The 16,148-nt window shown below is 31.8% G+C and overlaps 1 protein-coding gene across 9 annotated transcripts in view; it reads right to left on the bottom strand.

Annotated features, from left to right (window-relative positions):
• The window catches only part of ASCC3 (activating signal cointegrator 1 complex subunit 3), a 372,407-nt gene that overhangs the window by 86,456 nt on the left and 269,803 nt on the right, over positions 1-16,148 (bottom strand). For all 9 annotated transcript variants that reach the window (XM_050786660.1, XM_050786663.1, XM_050786659.1 and 6 more), the window contains 4 exons: positions 9,286-9,423; positions 9,075-9,195; positions 7,898-8,030; positions 4,188-4,313 (listed from right to left, as the gene is read on the bottom strand). In XM_050786660.1, the coding sequence (XP_050642617.1) occupies positions 4,188-4,313; positions 7,898-8,030; positions 9,075-9,195; positions 9,286-9,423 (518 nt within the window). The remainder of the gene's footprint in view (positions 1-4,187; positions 4,314-7,897; positions 8,031-9,074; positions 9,196-9,285; positions 9,424-16,148) is intronic.

Raw genomic sequence — 16,148 nt, forward strand, 5'->3', positions numbered from 1 at the left:
TGCCAGGACAGCAAAAGTTTTTGTTTAGTTTACTAATACATCTTCAAAGTGGCTAGAGTGATGCCTGGAACATAGTAGGTACTCATTAATGTTTACTGAATTAAGAAATTAAAAAATTCATTTTTAAATGCTTATACTTTATAATTTTAAGTAAATTTTATGATTTTTGAGGCTAGAAGTCATTACTTATGTTGCTACTACCTTCCAATAGAAACTAATAGTTGCTAATCAGCTTTTTCTGAAAAACAAATTATTGCTGTACCTATTCTACATTTATGAACTTACATGGCAACAGCTTGGGCGTAGGATTCTACTTCAGAATAATAATGACAGGTAACTCAACATATGTATAGGTGGCTACTGAAGGAACTAGCACATGAAATATGAATGGTCAAGAGTGGATAAGCTGTTACTTTTGAAAATCAATAGAAGCTACATTTATCAATATTGACTGGACTTTTAAGACTGTTAAGACTTGGCTAGCTGTAAGGGCTAAGGAGGGTACTGCAGGCAAGAAGAGTGACAGCAAAAGCACAAAAGTGAGAGGAACCTCTTATGTAGATGGTGTGGGTTAGTATCTCCTTTGATCTACACTAGCCCCTTGGATGGTGCGGGGGAGATACTCAACCATCTTTTTGGGGCAGCAAGATGAGAGGGAAAGCAGCTGCCACAACTAATAAGAGTTCTTAGTCAATGCATGAAGATAATTTACCCTTCTGACTTTCAGCCCGCAAATTTCCTATATATAAAGAGGTGTGAATTAAAGAATACTCATTTATTTACATGGACTACACTGACTACAACCATGTGTGAGCAGGAGACATCCTAAATTGCTAATACCCAAGAAGTTCTCTGGATCAGAGGCTCACTATAATCTCTGTAATTTATGAACCTCTTGAGATTTCATCTTTTGTGTACTGTGATAAGTGTACCCAAACTTCCTGTTCTGTCTTTCATTACTACTGTTTATTACAGTTTCATGTGAATTTTCTCACCATAATATTATAAAATAGAAGGCAGTTTGTAACCAGAGCAACAGGGAGTCATACCTACCCATCTCCCTGTGTGTGGGACCCCTATTCCGACCCGTGTCTCCAACTGTGCTCCTGGCTCATCTCACTCTCATGGTTGAAAAAAATGTAAACACTGGACAGTTTCCTACTCATTATCTTAATTTAAAGTTTTACTGCATTCTATGTCTACTAACTAAACCTTATCTAGTTCCCAACCCCTATATAATACATTTAATTTCTGATCGATACTATCTGACAGTTTATAAAGTAGGCAAAATTGAAAGACTAAAAGCAGGTTAAGCAATTACAGAACTATGGAAGCAAAGGAGAGGGAAGATCAAAAAAGTAAATTTGGGGTTTTAAGTCAAAGTAAACAGATGCAGCGATAATATTAACAAAAGTAAGAAAGTTAGAGTAGAGAAAGATTTTGAGAGTAATATGATTAATTCAGTTCTGGACATGTTAAAGTGAAATGATGGCAGGAAGGCCATGTGGCAATATTCAGAAGCCTGGAGAAATAAAATTGTAACTTGAAAGAGAGCAGATTATAGCCACATATTTTAGGGTCTTTCACATACAAGGTGATATTTTAAATATAGATAGGACTGGCAGAGAAGAACCTTTTAATATTATGTCCTGAGAAGAACACAATATCATTTCTGTAATATTCTTGCTAAATAGATATAACTGAATTTAGTGATGAGGAAACCAGCAAAAGCCAAATTGAAGGGCATTCTACAAAACAATTGGCCAGTTCTCTTAAAAAATGTCAAGGTTATGACAGACAAAGACTGAGGAAATATCACAGACTAGAGTGAACTAGACAGGGTACTCAGGGTATTAAACTGGATCTTGTACAGAAAAGGGACATTAGCGGAACAATTGGTGAAATCTGAATAAAGCCCATAGTATTGTATAAATGTTAATTTCCTGATTTTGATAATTATACATGTCATGTAAGATGTTAACACGGGGAAGCTGGTTAAAAGGTATACAGGGCTTCTTTGTACTATTTTTGTGGGTTTTTTTTTGCAATTTAAAATAGAAAGTTCAACGATTAAAAAAAATTTTAAAAAGGAGATATACACACAAAGGGCAATGTATCTGTGGATTCAGTAAGGAACTACCATTTGCTAAAGTACTAAATTGGCCTCAGAGAATTATGTCTCTGTGTGCTAATTAGACAAACTGACTAAAATGACTAGGTTCTTAGTCTCTAAACTAGACTCTTTAGGATGGTATAGAAGTAAAGCAACTGACAGGGAGTTCAGAAGAACAGCTCAAAATCAACATTATATTCTTTATAATTAATACAGAATTAGAATGGCTTTAATTCATTTACGTAATTCTCAATATGACCCAGTGAGGGAGGGAGGCTATTTGTTACTTTCCAGATGAAGAACGTCTAGCTCAGAGAAGTAAAGTGACTCAGACTCACACCATTAGTAAAGGACAGTTAGGAAACAAGAATCAGCGTGTTGATTCCAAGCCCAAAGCTCTGTCACACTAAATGCCTTGATTCTTATGTGATAGAAATGATAAATATATCTACAGTTACATGCCAACTCCCATCTACAGACACACACACACACACACACACAGAGTTGTAGATTATGAGTCAGAAAACTTGACTTTGTAAGATCTGGCTTTATCAAGAAATAGTAATGGGACCTAGAACAAGTGATTTTAAGCTTCCAGCTTCCATATCTTCAATATCAAACAAGAAGATTGGGCTAGAATAAACGTAAAGTCTATTCCACAATTCTAATCCTGTAATGTGTTTGTTTGCTGTGGTAAATGTGCAGTTCTGGATGGCTATTTCACTAATTTTGCAGCTATGTTCTCAAATAATATTTAGTATCTAACCCAGACACCTTAACAGTGGAGGGAACTGGGCAAAATGTCACCATATTCTCAAACTCCTATCTAAGTGAGTTAAAATGTTGGCTGAAAAGAAACTTCTTAAGGTATTAGTAGGTAAGATTTAGTAAGAACATTTTCATCATGACTTCTCTAAGACTTTATAATGGTTTCATATTTTCTTTTACTTACATCTGGAACGTCCCTTAAAACTGACCCTACCTCCATTCACTCTGTATCTAAGGTCCTCATTATCTTTTCCCTATTATTCAGTAGATTCCTAACTGGTCTTCCTGCTGTAATGGTCTTTCCATCCCAGTTCACTTCCTACCATAGTGCAACAAATATTTAACAAAACAAAACTTAATTTGGTAATGTTAATCCATGTTTAAAAAAGCTCTCCATAGCCTCTAGGATCAGATGCAAACTCCTTAGCACAGCATAAGGGCCTTGTAGCCTCTGGTTCTTGGCCCACTTTCTAGTCAAGACAATCTTGTCTCCCTTCTCCTTAGGTTCTGGCTACATTAAACTTTTTCATATTCTCTAAACACTTATGACTCTTTCAAGCCCAGAGGATTTTTGCCCACATAATTTAATTCTGCCTCAAGTGCCTTTTGCCTTTTCTACTCCTGTTCCTGATTCAAGATTTGGATGAAGTGTCACCTTTTCTGTGAAGCTGTCACTCTCATAGGCTTACATATCATTCTATTAGAGGATTTATAATTTTCATTGTAATGACTTCTATGTGTTTTTCCCACACTAAAGATCAGCCCTTAAAAAACGGGGAGTCATGTACTCATTTTTACATCTCAGTGTTTAGTTTACCATCTGAAAAACAGTAAGTGCTGAATGAAGATCTAACATATTGTCTGGAGTGACACTCTACCGTGCCTCAATTTTATTTTCTCTTGCAATCTTCTTATTAACACTTATAAATGTCCCACAATTTTTTTCCACCTATAATTTCACAAGCCTCACTCTTTTCTGAATTCCAACTGCATCTAAGTCAGTCACTGTCATGTAGTTTAGCACATTTCTTAATGACTTCAGTTATCTCATGTCTCAACTACAGAGCAAATTCCTCAGGATGGCTTAAGGTAATTAAAATAGGTTAAGTAACAAATGCATATAATTATTGATATTTTAATATACTGTGATACCAGCGATATCATCTGATTCTTTAGACAAATTTATATACCTAGAATCTCCAAAGTTCTGCCTTTTTTGTATGTACCTTAATTTGGAGTTTATTACTTTCAAATATATCTTATTTCAGGGCAAAACAGAAAGGTATATAACTGCCCTTGCACTTACCTGGGATTCATGATAAGACGCCGGAAAAAGTAAGTCCAGGTGATATAATCCAATGCATCTTGCTTAGATGTAATTGTACCACCAGCAATCTCTGCATTTAAGTGGTCAGAGAGCACTCCTAATAAACTATATAGTGAACAAGACATGGGAGACATACAAGAGCATTAAACTGAAAACACTTAAATTTATCTCACATAGTCAAGATTCAGATTTTATGTTCTAAGATAAAAACAAATTTGTTTTATATAACTTAAAATTTAGTATATAATTTTGTATACTTTATAAATAATTCATTCCAAATTATTTAGTGGGAATTTGGTTTCAATGTACTTTAATCATGAGTCTATAAATCACTTAGTATCATTAACTCAGGTGAACCCATATTATTCACCAGTACATATATGTGTTCTCATTTTCTTTTAAAAAACTATTTTATAATTTTCATTTAAATGTGAATAAAAAGTGGGCTAGTTAGAGAGAATGTCACAAAAGTACTATAATAACATTTTTCCAGATTAAGTTAACAGTAGTAGTAATTTGTTCAAAGCAATCACTAGTGCCTGTCACATGGTATGTACTCAATAAATGGCACTTATCACTACCAATCATTTTTGGAAAATAAATTGCTAGATGTAAAATGAATACAAGCTGACAAAAAGAAAGCTACTGACTTTCAGGAGATGATGACAGCCACGAGAGGTAGAGTAAGGGCAGGCAACAGAAGGGATATCTTGCAGAGCAAGGAAGAGCACAAGTACGGGGCATGGAGTAAGTATGGAATAAGTACTGAGGCAGATTAAAGGAGAGTTGACATGAAAGAGATGCTATTTAGAACAGAAGAGTGAGCAAATATATTCTCTTCATTAATTTGTAAATATTAAAGTCCCTAGTCATATAAGACATTATATATTAGGTGTTGTAGAGTATACAAAGATAATCAGATGTGTTGAAAGACTGGTATAACAAAATGTTCAGCTTAGTTTCTTATGTTAAATATAAAAAAGGAAGCAATGTTCAACAAAAGAAAAAGCTAAGTAAAAATATAATTCATGGAAAAATATGCATGTATTAAAAATAGTTTTTGGTTATAATAAGCTGAATTTAAAAAAGTTGCTATGTTAGTCTCAGGTCACCAGTTGCAGACTATAAATTGGTACAGTCAATTTTGAGATCAAATTTGTAGTATCTATTTGAACAATCACTATGAACCAGCAATTTCACTTTTTCATTATGATCTGCTAGAGAAACATTTACATGTGAGAATAGGAAAGAAAATCTTTCACTGCAATGTTATACACAAGAGGAGAAAACTGGAAATTCTCTAAGTGTACATTAATAGAGAAATGAATAAACTATGAAATACTATGTAATATATAAAATAATAATGGTCATATCAAGGTACAAAACAAAAAATTAGTTAACTTTTTACTGAAGTATACACAGATAAAATTACATAAATTATATAGGTACAACATAATTAATTCTTACAATTTGAACACAGTTGTGTAATCAACACCAACATCAAGCATTGAAAGCGTCTCAGAAGCCCTCCTGTTGTGCTTTTCTAGTCACTTTCTTCTCAAAAGAGTATTTGGACTTCCATTTATTTTTGCTACCTTACTGCAGTGGTTTGGGCCTGTGGCTCAATGCTTACTGGGAGAAGTGAAAGCAAAATCCCTACATCATTCCCTATCTCAAAGGGAAAGCTTTCAATATCTTCTTATAAATTATGATGCTTGATATAGATTTTTTGTAGATATTCTTTATCAGATTAGAGAATATTCCCTCATACTCCTGCTTGCTAACAGTTTTATTATAAATAGGTATGGAATTTCATCAATTTTTTTACATTTATGAAATGATTATATAATTTTTCTCATTCTTGTTCATATGGTGAATTATATTCACTCATTTTTCAAATAATCATCTTTGCATTTATAGAATAAACTGCATGTAGTAGTAATATATTATCTTTTTATACATTGCTTGATTTGATTAACTATTATCTGTTTAGGAGTTCTACATTTATATTAATGAGAGACGTTTGTTACATTCCCGTCTCGTAAATTTCTTATCAGGTTTTGGTATCCAAGTTGTTCTGGTCTCATAAAACAAGCTGCAAGTATTCTTCCCTTTTCTAAGACTAGGAGGAGATTGTGTACAATTGATGCTATTTCACCCTTAAATGTTATGAAGAATTCACCATTGAAGCTTCTGGGTCAGAAGACTTCTTTCTAAAAGATTTTAAATTTCAGATTCAATTGCTTTGATAGATGAAAGACTACTTAGATTTTTAAAAGAAATTTTACTATTTGATGTAAATTTTAAACATTATTTGCATTATGTTGTTAATATCCTATTATTACTCCAGTCTGTGGTATTTTTCCATTCCTTATACTTACACTAAAAAATTTATCAATTTTATTCATCCTTCTAAAAGAACCAACTTTTGGTGTTGCTGATTTTTCTCTAGTTATGTTTATTTTCAGTTTATTAATTCTTACTTTTATCTTTATGTTTTTCTTTCTTTGAGTTCAATTCGCTATTTTTTTTCTAAATTCTTGAGATCAGTACTTAGATTACTAATATTTTTTTCTTTTTCTTTTGTTTTTCTACAGATAGGGTCTCACCCTGTTGCTCAAATTAGAGTGCAGTGGCATTGCAGCACACCGTACCTCAAACTCCTGGGATCTAGCAATCCTCCTGCTGCCTCAGGACCACATACATGAAACACCATGCCTGGCTAATTTTTTTATTTTTACTTTTTTGTAGAAACAGGATCTATCTATGTTATCCAGGCTGGTCTCAAACTCCTGGCTTCAGGCAATTCTGCCTCAGCCTTCCAAAGTGCTAGGATTACAGGTGAAAGCCACTGTGTCTGGCTGACTTTCTAAGTTTTTAAAATCAACATTATTTGCACTTATAAAAAATTAAAAAGAACCAATAACTATACACAGGATGAATCAGATGTTTTGTCTTCAATGCAGTTAGAATATGGTAAAGGAGATCCAATATATAGAAAAGGACTATGATAAAAGGTAGAAAGTGGTAAGTGTTTATAAGTGAAAAATACAAAAATCTGAGGGAAGAAAGGTTATTTTCAGCTGAGAATACAAGAGAACACTTTGTGAAAGGGGTAGTGGTTACTGGGTCCCAAAAGAGGTACAGGATGATTCTCAAATAAGCCAGCAGCCTAAATCATTAATTACGTGCTCCCTTATTTTGGATATTTATTTATTAACTGTATAACCATACTATGAAAACCCTCACCAAACTAATACTTTATTAAAGGTTTATTATGTGATAGACACTGTTCTAAGCGTTATGCATTTGATCATTATTAATACTCTATGAGATAGCTGGTCTTGCTACCATCTCCATTTTACAATAGGTACAATAAGGCAACAAGGAGTTAACTAACTTGCTCAAGATCAAGCAAGTAAATGGTAGAGCTCAGATTTTCACCCAGGTCATCTGGCTTCATAGCCAATGTGACTGAACACTGTACTATACTACTTATTTTAAAAAGTTATTTTTAACATTTAAATTATAATTGAATATTGTCATAAAGTGATAATTATATTGTTTCACATTATATTAAATTCTTTTAAGCTACCTGTTTTACTGATTTTTATATAATAAAATATAACCAGAAAAACACTAACTTGTGATGAAATAAATCCACTTAAACTAATTTAATTAAGATTTACCTTGATTCTACTGGGAAAGGTTCATAAAGAAATTTTTTATAAAAGTCTTTCTTTATGTCATGAACTAGAATTACAGCTTTGCCTTGGTCATCAAACTGCGGCCTCCCAGCACGCCCCATCATCTGGAGGACATCTTTAAAAGAGAGAACAAAGAGATTTCTACAATGTGGCACATAGCACAAGGTATATTTACTGATTATGGAAGGCTTCTATAATCAACCAAATAACAAAAGAAATAGATTATTTTCATAATATGTTTGCTATGTTGATGGCTACTACTATATTGAGTTCCCTAAATTAATGTAATTCACTCAGAAAGTTGATAATTAAATAAGCAAGTTACGTAACTATGATGAAAAACTGAGTCCTCGAAAGGGTCTTTCTTAACATTTATAGATTTAAAGATGAAAATTCCCTTTAGTGGAATGCTTTAAAATGTTGTTTAATAGATAATATTTTAATTAAATAAGAAAAAGTAAAAAATAAAATATATATACAAAAATCTTTTCAGCAGTCATTTGGTTATTTTCCCCGTGAATAATGAACCAATTTAGGCCTTGTCCTCCCTGCACCCCAGTATAAAATTTCTTCCTTTTAGCCTACATAACTCTCTGAGGTAACTAATGATTTAGAAATGATATAGCTTTTACACGTATTCATTTAGTGGAAATATACATTGAGTTTATTTCCCTTTTAAAACTCACTGAAAATGCTTTTATCATGTTTTAAAGTATCTTAATAGAGTCTTCATGCATAAGTTACAGCAACAAACACTTTGGTTCTGGAAATCCCATGGAGGTATCATTTCTAGTGAAATATATTTAAAATTAAGCAAAGTAATACTTAGTCATAACTTACTAAGAAACTTCACTACTAGCTCCTAAGAAGTACTTTTATCTATTTATAAATTTGAAACCAACTTTGGTTGCTTGATAATAAGTACTTTAAGCCACTTATTATTTTCCTACTTTTGTGTAAGTAAAAGTAAATACAGCAGCAATATTTTGTATAATATTTTAACTGGAAACAAAAAGTCTATAATTGCTTATCATCTGTTTAAATGTGACCAATTCTCAAAAGTTTAATTTGTGGAAATTCAAATTATTACTTATTCAAATTCAAATTTACTAAGGGTAAAATAGAGCTTCATGTATTTCTGTGAATTTAAGAAAATTACCTGTAATGGGAAAATCCACATAACGTCTTGTTTTTCCATCATAGTATTCTGTTCCCTTAATAATCACTAAATGAGCTGGAAAGTTTACACCCCAGGCTAATGTGCTTGTAGCAATAAGAACCTAAAAAGCAAAATAAAATATCTTATACTTAAGTAAAATATAACTTTTAAGTTACATTTAAATATGTGTTCATTGGAGGAAAAAAAGTACCTGAACTTTGCAGTTTACAAATAGTTCCTCCACTGTTTTTCGGTCCCTCTCATGTAGTCCAGCATGATGCATTCCTATTCCGAAAGCAAGTGTCAGCTTGAGGTTAGAATCTCTTACTGTTGCAATGATGTTCTCCATCTGCAAATAAAAACAGAATTACAAGATGGAGATGTATAACTTTAAAATTTTCATATTAAGATTATATTTGATTAATTTTGTTTTTTATGTTATGTGGACATGAAAATATATGTCCCATGTACAGTTATGATTAAAGTTCAATTAACTGAAAATAATATCTACTTGGTGAGAATATACACTCTAAACACACTAAAGTTTAAAAGTTATTCATCTTATTTTTATGCATCGAGAAAAAATCTGTAGATAAATGGTATGTCCTTTAATGAGTAACAACCATTAAAAAGGATGGAATATTTCAGTGTCTCTGTTCATCTCTTATTATAAAAAACACTGTTTTTGAAGTTCAGTGCCAAAAATTTTGAAAATACAGACCAAAAAATCGTAAAAAATCAGCCATAATCCTTGCAGACAGAAATAAATTGTTCCAATTTATGCTTTCTTACAGAACTTATCAGCCCTGAACAAGTCACATAAACTTACTGGGCCTGTTTCTTTAACTCTAAATTTGAAATAATAACAGTAATCTTATACATGCATCTAACCTTCCCTAAAGCGCTATAATAGTAAATACTATTATTAATCCTATATGTAAATGTAGTAATGATAAAAGGATACATATACCTATTTAAAAATTGTTTTCCAGAGCGGCACACAACTATAAATATATTAGCATCTCAATGTTACTATATTCTCAAAACTCTATAACTGGTGTATTTTTGTTTACTTCTTATCTTTGATCAATAGTATAGCTAAATGCTTTTTATAATTATTGGCTGTTTTCTTTTATAATTTACCTTTTAATTTTTTAAGTCTATGTGATAGTCTTTTTTTTTTCTAATTGGCTTGTGATCTTTTTTAATATATTAATGGTATTAACCCCTTGTCCATCATATGCTATAAATATTTTTGCCCCCAGTTTTTTATTTGCACTTCATTTTAATTATGCTTTAACTTTATAGACCTAAAATTGCAAATTGATCTCTTATGTTTTGTTGCTCAGAAAACTTTTCCTAAATATATACATACATACTTCCCCATTTCTTCAACTTCTGTTATAGTTTTATTTTTTAAATTTAAATAATTCTCTTGTAATTTATTTTTGTATAGAAACCATGGTAGAAATCTAAGTTTATTTTTCCTAAATAATTAACCAATTATTCCAGCAATATAGGTAAAATAATTCCTCATCTTACTTTAAACGCTCCATGTATTATATTCACAATTTTTATACATTATAATTTTTACATTTTTAAACATTTCCAGCCTCAGTTTAGCTTACTAAGCTGTCATATGTCTAAATGGTTTTTGAAATTCATGTTGTATAAATGCTCTCTGAATATTCTATCACTTTCCATTCTATATGGAAAATACTTAAACTAACACAAATTTGAAAGAGCAAATCTTATTTTCTTACAAAATTTCTTGTAAAGAACTAAATAGTTGTGGCTGGGTGTGGTGGCTCCAACCTATAATCCCAGCACTTTGGGAGGCCGAGGCGGGTGGATCATGTGAGGTTTGAGGTCAGGAGATCGAGACTAGCCTGGCCAACATGGAGAAATTTCATCTCTATCAAAAATACAAAAATTAGCTGGGCATGGTGGTGCATGCCTGTACCCCTAGCTACTCAGGAGGCTGAGACAGGAGAATCGCTTGAACCGGGATGTAGAGGTTGCAGCGAGCTTAGATCATGCCAGTGTATTCCAGCCTAGGCAACAGAGCTAGATTCTGTCTCACAAAAAAAGATGAAGAAAAAAAGAAAGCCCAGTTTCTTTGTTTCAGATAGTTCTCTGTCCTTGAAGCAGAGGATAACATAAGGCACAGTATAAGGAAGTGCTTTCTGGGAAACTCCATGAGGAGAATAATGTAAAGACCAAGTGATCTGAGAAGACACGAGCACTGAAAAGAAGGATACATCTCTAAAGTTTCACCACCACATTCCAACAGTAAGTAACAGGGAAGAAGTAACTTGGAAATAGTAAATGTATAATTTTTATATGCCTAAGATAGAAGTATAAAAAAGTAACAATTTCTTCAGATCTTATTTCCTTTTTTTCTTCTATTAGCACCCTCTAATATGTGTACATAAGTATGTTTGCAATACACTTAATATCTTTTCTGTGCATAAATCAGTAAGTAGATCACAAAATCCCCAGCTTGAGAAACTATCGCTGCTGCTGCAGTTTAGTAAAAATGTATGACCAAAATATCCATATAATGAAACATTCCAACTGCTTTGTTGTTCATTTTATTTTCACTAGTCAGAAAAATTTTCTCAGTTTTTTTTAAAGTGGAAGCAAGCTGTTTTACACTTATAATAATCCATAAAATAGGACTATAAAGTTTAGCTTTATAGTAATTACTAATGTATTTTAAAAGTACTATACAAACTAGGTGATATTTTAGTGACATACACATAAGAAATGTTATTTATCAACTTTCACTGAACTGAATGTAATGTATAAATAGTTCATGTATAAGTAGTTCATTCTGTTTGGCCACCTAGTATTCTTGTATTATTTACTTGATGAACTGTTATGGAGGAATATAGAAAAGTATTAATATGAATCCACTTTACCTTAAAATTAGCACAGGATATGTAAGCTGACACAAATGCATGATATAAGGAAAGGTGCTTGTCTAGTTTCATAAACTACATGTTAGGTATTCTCATTTGACAACTTATTACCCATTTTTTGTTCAATAGTTCACAACATAAAATATCTTCAATTTACACTACAAGAAACTAATTCACTGGTGTCCTTGTTCTAATAATTAGTTTGAGAAATTTTTTTTTTCACTTTTAAACTTACATAAGTATAACTTGTGTAATTTATGGTGCCCCATGGCAATGCCAATCACACCCAAACAGTAATGTATCATTTGCCATAGGAAAGCTAAAGAATCCTGTGGCAGAAGGTCTGGTGAGGCATTAATATCCTGCCTTTTGCACCAGGGAAGGCTAACTGTTTCTCAATCTCCTAGCCCCCACTTTCACATAAATCAATGCAGTAAAGAGAGCTACTTGCTTATCCCAACTGGCAAAGACTTAACATCCTCATGAAGACAATCACACACACACACAACTTCATTTATTACATGGTTTCTCTGGATGAATTCCAAATTATTTGAACATCATAAAAAGCAAAATTTATAGCTGTTAATCATTAAGCACAAAATACTACTAGGACGGCCTATACAAATTTGAAAATATAATTTTTTGGATTATATACATCTTTGTTACTCTACTTAAAAATAAGTTCCATCTTGATCAAAACATCATCATAAGACAAGCAAAAGTATTCAGAAACTCAGGATAATTAAACTTTAAAACATAATAATACATATAATTTGTTGAGCACTTATAATATGCCAGGCATTGTGTTTATCACTTTACAAAGATTATCACATTTAATCCTTTATATAAAGTAATATAGTCCTAATATAACACTCAATTCATTTATACAACTGAGTATATTTCAAATAGAAAGATCCAGTGATTTTGAATAATAAAGAATATACTTTCTTAGCCCTGGTTCCATCCGAGAATTAACCCCCATAAAAAATACTTGGGTTACCATCTTCTCAATTTTTCCAGTGACAGCTAGTACCTTTCTAGATGGAGAGGAGACAAGTTTATTTTATACATCAAACGGATACCTTACTACATTAAGGCTTAATTCTTGTTAAGAAGGGCTGCTATAGAACTAAAAAAAAAAAAAATTTAAAAAAAAAAAAAAACATGATACAGAAAGTTTTACTTTCATAGTTCATTTTTGTTCAACTAATATTTGTTGTAATGCATTGGTATCTTTCCAATAAACAGCCTTTGAAATATGTCTGACTACCTGATTATTAAAAAAATTATTCAATATTATACATAAAAGAAAAACAGATCTATGTTATTCTAGGTAGTGATCTTTTTCTTAACGTTGGGGGGAGGAGGCACATATGTAAACTGTGGAACCATTTACTTTAACTTAATAGAATTTTTTTACATTTTATATTTATTATACTCAAAAGCTTTTGTAGAAAGATAGATTCCATTTAAGTAGATACATTACTCTGTGCCTGAAATACATTCCAGTCAGAATATAATTCAGTGAGTTGATGACAACGTTGGCTCCAAAAGAAAGGAGGAGACCAGATTGGACAAGAATGAGCTAACAGATTGTGCAGCCTGATTCTGTCCTTTTGAGTGTGATATATTGTTTCAAGATGCTAAAACCCGTACTTTCTCAAAGCGTATCTGTTGTGCTGGTTTTCTCATTTTCACAGAATCCTCATTATCAGAACTCCATACTCTTTTCAAAGCATGTCAGACTCAGACCATATGCCACTGAATAATGCTTATCAATTGTCTAACATGCTCAATAAAAGATATACCACAGAAGAATCATAAAAGTTACAAAGAGTTTTTTTTTAAATAAAAATAATTAAATCTATCGTATCTGGTACAGATGTTAAATGAAATGAAAACATTTCCTTTTAATCACCAAATGTTAATTTCTTTTAATACAAGTCTGTGTGATAAACCCCATACACTGAAGGAAGAAAAACAATGAAACATTTTAGAGCATTCTATTGATACACTAATAAAAAAGAATTCAAGAAATAAATGAATTAAAAAGAACAGTTTCTAAACTTTATCAATACTCCCAAAATTTATACTCCCTTGCTCTGACACTCAAAGACAAGCATACTTCAAAATGACTAATCATACTTTCAACATATAAATATATTTATACGTGATTAAATTACATGTGAAGTAAATATGTAAGTTAAATGTAAATTAAATGTACAAATGAAACATAGACAATAACAGCTAAATCTTTGCTATTTTTCCAAATAAACACAATATTATCTTCCCCCCCCCGTTTTTTTTTTTTAGGAAAGCATGCTTACATTTGTCTTAAAATATTTTTTGAGGGAGGGGTACAAGCAGAATCTTATTACATGTCTAGATTGCGTAGTGGTCAAGTCAGGGTTTTCAGGGTACCCATTACCTGAATTGGGTATACTGTACCCATTAATTAATTACTCATCATCTACCTCCCTCCCACTCTGTCACCCTTCCAAGTCTCCATTGTATATAATTCTCCTCTCTACATCCATTTGTATACATTAAATTTTTTTATTTTTATTTTCTTGTGCATACACAGTCACATGTATACATTTTTCTATCACCCACTTATGAGTGAGAACATGCAATATTTAGCTTTCTGTGTCTGACTTGTTTCACTTATGATAATGACCTATAGTTCTATCCATGCTGATGCAGAAGACATGATTTCATTCTTTTTTATAGCTGAATAGTATTCTATTTTGTATATATTACATTTTCTTTATCCAATCATTTATTGATGGATACTTAGGTTGATTCCTATCTTTGCTATTGTGAATAGTGCTGCAATAAATATATGAGTGCGGGTATCTTTTTGATATACTTATTTCTTTTCTTTGGGTAGACACCTAGTAGTAAAATTGCTGGATAGAATGGTAGCTCTATTTTTAGTTTTCTGAGAAATCTCCAGACTATTTTCCATAGACGTTGTTCTAATTTACACTCTCACCAACAGTGTGTAAGAGTTCCCTTTCCTCTGCATCCTCATAGATGATAATAGCCATTCTGACTGGGGTAAAATAATATCCCATTGTGGTTTTAGTTTGCATTTTTCTGATAACTAGTGATGTTGAGCATTTTTTCATATACATGTTGGTCATTTGTACGTCTTCTTTTGAAAAATGTCTATTTATGTCTCTTGCACTTGGCCTAATTCTTAATAAAAACAGTATCAAAACTGGGTTGTAGGGTAACATATTAAATATTTTTTCTTATTCATGTCTTTAATTTAATTTGCCATGCTGTTGGTAGGAAACTCCAGTGTAAGCACTTCATATTTATTTCTGATTATAATTTTTATCTTTATTTCCATTGTTGAAGAATTCTGATTCTAACTCACACTTAGCATTTCCACATATTGAAAAACTTTAAAAATGCAGATAAAGGTAATGAAAGGGACATTATAAAATTTCCTAAAGTAGTATACTGTTAAACGGGTAATTATGATCTTAACATGCATTAAATTTGTGAAGGATCACAGGCAAAAAGGTATAAATATAAGATCAGATTTTACCACAGTTCTCAACAAAAAGAATCTGTTTATAAGGTATAATTTCATGTTGCTACACTATCACAGTAATAACAGTTAACATTTATTAAACATTTAACTAAGTTTCAGTATGTTAAATGTATTAACACATGTAATCCTCACAACATTCCTATGAGGATGGGTTTCTTAAGATTCTCTTTTATAGTTGAAGAGATGGCGCTCAGAGATTACTCCTACCAAGGCCACATAGCTTGTAACAGGAAGTCAGTATTGACCAAGAAGCCTGGCTCCAGTCCATGCTCTCAAGCACAATGCCACCCTCTAATCACTACATGAATAAGAGGGATATTCAGTTAACCACTGAAAGTATTAATATTATTAATCAGGCTTAAGGCTGAGACCCATTGTTTTAGACTATATGCAGAAAACAAGTAAGATTCGAAATAATGAGTAATGTATTCAACTCATAGCTGGAAAACTATGCAGATGATTTATAAATCTATTTTTTCTTTATTATTTGAGTATTTCCCACTTCTATGCCTACAAATGAAGAATATCTAAAATTATTTTCTTTTTTAAACTAAAATATTACCTTTTTCAACTACCTCATGATTG

Source organism: Macaca thibetana, chromosome 4 (genome assembly GCF_024542745.1).
Source record: "Macaca thibetana thibetana isolate TM-01 chromosome 4, ASM2454274v1, whole genome shotgun sequence".
NCBI lineage: Eukaryota > Metazoa > Chordata > Mammalia > Primates > Cercopithecidae > Macaca > Macaca thibetana.